General features: G+C 50.1%; 1 protein-coding gene across 3 annotated transcripts in view; it reads right to left on the bottom strand.

Annotated features, from left to right (window-relative positions):
* Window positions 1–4,896: 4,896 nt before the first annotated feature.
* GATAD2B (GATA zinc finger domain containing 2B) overlaps window positions 4,897–6,000 on the bottom strand; it is a 46,213-nt gene continuing 45,109 nt past the window's right edge. For all 3 annotated transcript variants that reach the window (XM_056853908.1, XM_056853906.1, XM_056853909.1), the window contains exon 11: window positions 4,897–5,425. In XM_056853908.1, coding sequence (XP_056709886.1) covers window positions 5,292–5,425 — 134 coding nt within the window. In that variant the 3' untranslated portion in view covers window positions 4,897–5,291. The remainder of the gene's footprint in view (window positions 5,426–6,000) is intronic.

The following is a 6,000-nucleotide window of genomic DNA, read 5'->3' as shown; positions in this document are numbered from 1 at the left end:
GGAGGGGTAGAGAACCAGGAAAAGAGGGTTACCTTCACCTTGTTAAATGCCTTGGGTTTGGAAAGCACGCCCCCCCCCCCACAGTAGCATAGGTCACTTGTGAAGACTGATGTCCGTGCAAACATCCTGGGTGCCGGAAAAGCTTTGGGATGGGGAGGAGGGAACTTTAGGAAGTGTCTCAGGACGGCAATGCGAAAACCAAAGATGGTATCTGCGAGCGTGTTATGGCTTTTGTTGACTTTGTCTCATGTTAGTCAGGGCAAACATGCAAGCCTCAGAACCCACCGCTGGCTGACTTATAAACCGAGGTTCTTCCCCTGATGTTCCAAGCCATAACAATGCATTCTTCAAATCAAGACATTTGGTATGCTTATGTGTTTATTTTTCTCCTAACCTCAATACTGGAAGGTTGGGGGAAGGGCTGAAGGTCATGCCAACTGGGTAGGGGGGAGAAAGATACAATATGTGAAGGGAAAGTTGGAATACATGAGAAACACACTAATAACTATGCAGGTCAATAAAAAACCTCCGCACCTGAAGCACCTGGAGCCCTTTTGCATCGATAAACATCATGAAGACTAGAAACCTGGCTTCTGTTATTAAAGAAAGTATTAGGAAACAAAAAAAAAACTTCAAAAGATGCACTGAAGAAAACAACCATGGAAGAAAGCAGAAAGGAAAGGAAGGCAGAGACCCTTGGGGGAAGAAATACACCACAAAAACAACCCTCAGAAAGAATAGACACCCCAAATTTTCTCGGACAGAAAATTCGGGATATCATGCAAGTAACGATTTAAGAGGCTGCCTGAAGCAGAACCAGCAACCTTGGCTTAGAATCGCCAACTCCCCGTCATGCTACTAACACATGATGGTGGTTTTCATTCAAAATGAAACCTGCGGCCTCCTGCCGTACTGTTGGGCTCTGAGCCTGTTTTATTTATTGCTGGCATCTTCCTGTGAAGTACAGAGTATCCCATATTCCCAAATCTAACGAGAAAGGACACAGTAACGGAGGCTGGCGAAGAGGATCTCCTGTGCAAAAGGTAATCCACATGAATGTTGGGTTCTTCTGCACGTGCTTCTTGTAAATTTAGTCATAATGTTTTAGGTTCTGAAAGCTGAGGTTGTTAGGAACCAAAATCTCGAGAAATCAGGATACCCGAGAAATCTCGAGATATCAGGAGCAAATCAAAGCAAAACCAGCTCCTAGCTGGGGCCTTTGGGCTGTTTCCAGTTGTCACAGGAAGTACGTAAACCTCTGCACCAGAAGCGGACGTTTGAGTCAGGAAGCGAGGGAGGAAGAAGAGTGCGAGAGAAGGAGGGAAGCTTCAGCTGAGGCACCGGCAATGGAAAGGGGCAGGCGGGTTTTCCATTGACAGAAGGGATCAGCAAAAGCAGGTGGGGATTGCCCCTTCCTGAAAATCCCCCATCCTGCCCCTCAAAACTCCCAGGGTAAAAAAAAAACCCTTTATCTGGGAAGTCTTGTGCCACATGCAGATCAAAACGTAAGCTGTCCAGAAGTTAAAGCGATTGTTAAAAACAGTGCAAATTCATTGGCAGTTTATTAAAGAATAATCATATCACGACAAAAATTAATACTTGCCTCGCTTTCCTGCTTGCCAAAAAAAAAAAGGAAAAGGAAACGCAAGGAGAATTACCTCCATCAGATTCCGGCGAGGGGATAAGGAGGCGAGGAAGAGAAGGAACCTTTGGCCTCCCTCCGCCAGGGCTGTGTGTGTGCTGGTAGTACATAGGACTCCTTGCTTCTGACACAAGAGGAGGAAAGGCACCGTTTGGGGAACACAGCGGCTACCACCAAGTCTGCTCCAGCTTTTGGAGACGGGGCAGGGGGTGCGGTGTGTGGTGTGAGCTGCACAGGCCCCCCTGAAAAAAAAAGCATGGCCCCCTCTCCCCCAATTTCCAGGAAACCGCCTTTTGCACATTTTAATATACACAAAAAAGTTCACACTACAAAAGGACGTTAACAACTTTCACAATATTCATGGCTAAGCTGTCTCTTTTTTGTTGTTTTGTTTTCTACACAATGTACAATTTCCATTTTTTTCTGGTTTTATTTTTAAATGTGTCAAGAAATAGCTTATATACAACAAACGAGTCCTTGTTATAACATTTCGGCAGCAAATATCGTTAAGCTAAGAAGATCTGGTCGGGGTAAAAAGAACAAAGGAGAAAAAAGGGGGGAGAACAGAGGCCAAGGGGGGTGGGGCAAGTTATGCCTTATTTTTTTTTCTGAGGAAACACAGAGTGGAAAAAACCCCAATAAAGCATCAACCACAAAGCGTCTACAATTAAGCCGAAAAAGGAACGCGAATGGAAGCCAGGAAAAGGTAAGCCATATGTACCTTAAAGAAAATAAGGATGATTCTCTACACCACATCCAAAAAATAAGCAGAGAGAGCGAGAGAGAGAGAGAGATAATTTATCCCTTGGGGGTCTGGGGAAAACTGGGAGGGAGGCGTCTGTTGAGAAAGGTAAAATAAAAGGACAAAGGTCCAAAGCTTGTATCCCCCACGTGGGGTGAAGGGAGAAGGGGAACACCAACGGCAGGCCCACCTCCCCCTACCCCGTCTCTTCTAAGAAGTCCCACTGACCTCGGCCCACTGGGCCCCAGGACAGCATGTTCCTAGGTGAGGCAGCAGCGCGGGAATAGCAAAACCGCCCCAATCCCCCGGACTACCAAACTATTGTTCGAATCTGCTCTTTTCCACCCGCCCCATTAAAAAAAAGGGTGGGGCAAGGGAATAGAAGAAGTTCTGACTGCTTCCTGGGTCAGCCCCACCCCACCCCTCAGTATCGACATGTCCACTTCCAAGGCAGAAACCCATCCAGTCCCGGATACTTCGGTCAGAACCTCGCTTTTGACGAGGACCATCTCAAGAACATGAGGAACTTTGATGTTGGGGTGGAGGACCTAATCTGGCAACCTGCAGCGCTTTGCCAATTCTTTTTTTGGCCAGCTGCTCAATTCCTTGGAAGGCAAGACGGTTCAGGGGGCAGGAGGCAAGAGAGTGTCCTCGCCTCTTGAGCTAAAACAGCAGGAACCACACTGACTGATCCCAAAAAATTCCTTCTGGGGACTCCTTCCCTACTACCAAAACTACACACCAGTCAGAAGGGAAGGGGAGGGCTGTGCCTGGCCTATCCCCTCCCCGAAAACTGTCTGGTTTGCTACCATTCAATATTCACTGTCAAAGCCCCTGTCCGAGGCTCTGGGGAAGAGGCCAAAAAAAGGGGAGGGGTCAGTATTGCACATTTCTTATGTCGTCACCATAATGTTTAAAACAAAAACACACTACATCCCACCCAATACAGGTGGGTTGTGTCGGAACTCTTGGCGATGCCTGATTTTAAGGGACCAGGGTGGGGAAAGGGGGTGGGGAGACAACGGCACTTGGGTTTTCAGTGACCACGAATCACATCCAAGTGAGGGCGTCAAGGTGTCCGAGAGAGGAAGGTGGGCACGGGGCAGGGGGAAGAGGATTTTGCAGAGAAAATCGTAAAGGAAAAGGAAGCCACCACAATTATCAGCACAGTTGCAGGGGGTGGGGGAGTTGGAAACCCCGAGTGGGGAATAAAGTCTATCTCAACACGGACCTCTGAACGTGTGCATGTATTATAACTAACCTTCTGCTAGCTTGTATAGAGTATCCTGGACCTTGAGGGAAGGGGACACCCCCCCAGCCCCCCACACAAGCAGGCCTCAACCCAACTCCTTTTTTTTTTAAGTAAGTGCTCAGAGATTGGAGAGGGAAGAGAACGTGCAGGTGTGGAGGGCCCCCTGGGGAACAGCACAAGTTCAGTAGGGAACCCAAGCTCAGGTCTGCTGGGGGGCTTCTGAGGCCACCGTGGTGTCTGGAAGAGGAGGGTCAGAGGGGAAAAAAAGGGAACGGGGGAAGTAACCCTGGAAGACCCCCCCTTCCCACCAGGGAAAGTCTCCTGTGGCTGATGGGCCAAGGAAGGAGCACAGAAAACCAAAGTGGGAAAAGAAAGGGGAACCTGGAAAACTAAACATCGCCCAGCCTGGAACTCAGTGGAACGATGCCCTCTCGGTTGGCGGATTCCGTTGCCCAGAAACGGCCTACAGTCCCCGCCTTAAGATGCTCCTTCTCCTTTCCCACAGCAGGCCTAAGAACACAGATTGGTCTCGCCCCCTTCTCCGCCTAGCCTCTCAAGCTTCCCCCCGCCTCGCTTTACTCACAGCCAGCTGGCGGGCGACATCACCCGGTTTGCATTCCGGAAGGCTGAGGCAGGGCGAGGACCAGCGGAGCTTGGAGCTGTTCTGGCAGACGGCAGCACCCTCTGCTGGCACGGAAGGGAGAGCGAAGAGAAACGTATGCCCCCCTTGGGTAGGTTTCAGTCCGGTGACGGTGAAACGCTTTGGGGGCACTGGTACAATACTGCATGGCTTCTTTGGACAACGGGACGGAGACCGAGGCAGGGGTGTGTGGGGGAAATCACAGCTGCAGAGAGGCAAAGGGAGGGAAGGACATTCCAAAGAGGCAGTTCATCTTCCACTGGGTTGGTTCCACGGCATGGCCAGCAACCCTCTCGGGGGTACCCCCACACACTCGACTACAAAACCACCCTATCCTTTTCTCAAACCTCCCTGGTTCCGGCTCACTCTACCTATTCCCATCAGGAAAACGCTGGAGGAGGGGTCAACCTTCTGGGGCACCATCTGCAGTAGGGGGCCATCGCCTTGAAAAGCTCAGCCACACCCATGGGGGTGGCTTCCTCCCTGCCCCCGGAGTGCCTCTAACACCCTGCCCAAGCGAGGAGAAGTTCGAAGTGGGGGCGCCTTTTGCAGTCTCTAAAAAGATCTCTTTTTTTTCTTACGACAACAACAAAAAAAGTTTTTCTTAAAAACCGTCCGTTTAAGCAAAAGGGGAGAAAAAAAGTTATTAAAAATAAGAACACAACCATTAAAAATTCTATGCATTGTCATTACAAAAAGAAAAAAAAAAGGAAAGAAAAGAAAAAGGAGCATAAAACAAGCATTAATTAACACATGTATAGTGCAGGATCCAAGCAGTCACGGTTCTGACCTCGGGCAGGGGAACGGGGCCTCTCCCCGCGAACAAAATGCAAAGGCGAGGAGAGACGAGGGAAGGTCTCTGAAGACTGGAAATGTTCTCTTCTCTTTTTTTTGTCTTTTTTTTCCGTTTTCCTCCACGTTTAATAGGCACCAATACAGGCACTGCATGCGACGGACGAGGGGGAGGGCGAGGGGGAGGGCCACGGGGCGGGGCAGGGGAAGCGGGCAGCTGGTGTTATTTCTGCCCACTGATGGACTGCGATATAGAACGCGGTGGGATCATATCTAAAAGGTATTCCCTCTGCCGGTCCGCCAGGCTCGATGCTTTGTGGCCCCCGATCCCGGCGTTCAGGTAGGCGATGTTGACACCTGGGAAGAACACAAGGAGGTCAGAACTGAGCCCGGACGGATCAAACCAAAGGCCCCACATCTGGGGTCGGATCCTGCCGATCCGTTCCGAAAAGGGTGGTGTGAGGATCCTTCCCGTCATGGGAGAGGCTCTTTACCTGAAGCCAGTGCCACCAATTGTGGGCATCTGCCCAGCCCAACCATCTGTTACCAACCATTCAGAAGAAGAAGAAGTCGGTTTTTATATGCCGATTTTCTTTACCTTTCACGGAGATTCAAACCGGTTTACAATCACCTTCCCTTCCCCTCCCCACAACAGACACCTTGTGAGGCAGGTGGGGGGCTGAGAGAGCTTTAAGAGAACTGTGACTAGCCCAAGGCCACCCAGCTGGCTTCATGTGGAGGAGTGGGGAAACGAACCCAGTTCTCTAGATTAGAGTCCACCGCTCATGTGAAGGAGTGGGGAATCAAGCCCGGTTCTCCAGATTAGAGTCTGCCGCTCATTTGGAGGAGTGGGGAAATGAACCTGGTTCACCAGATTAGAGTCCGCTGCTGACGCGAAGGAGTGGGGAATCAAACCTGGTTCTCAAGAAGTC

The sequence above is a fragment of the Euleptes europaea genome, chromosome 7 (assembly GCF_029931775.1).
Source record: "Euleptes europaea isolate rEulEur1 chromosome 7, rEulEur1.hap1, whole genome shotgun sequence".
In the NCBI taxonomy this organism is placed as follows: domain Eukaryota; kingdom Metazoa; phylum Chordata; class Lepidosauria; order Squamata; family Sphaerodactylidae; genus Euleptes; species Euleptes europaea.
Note: the sequence above shows the minus strand (reverse complement) of the source record. Positions and strands in the feature narration are given on the sequence as shown.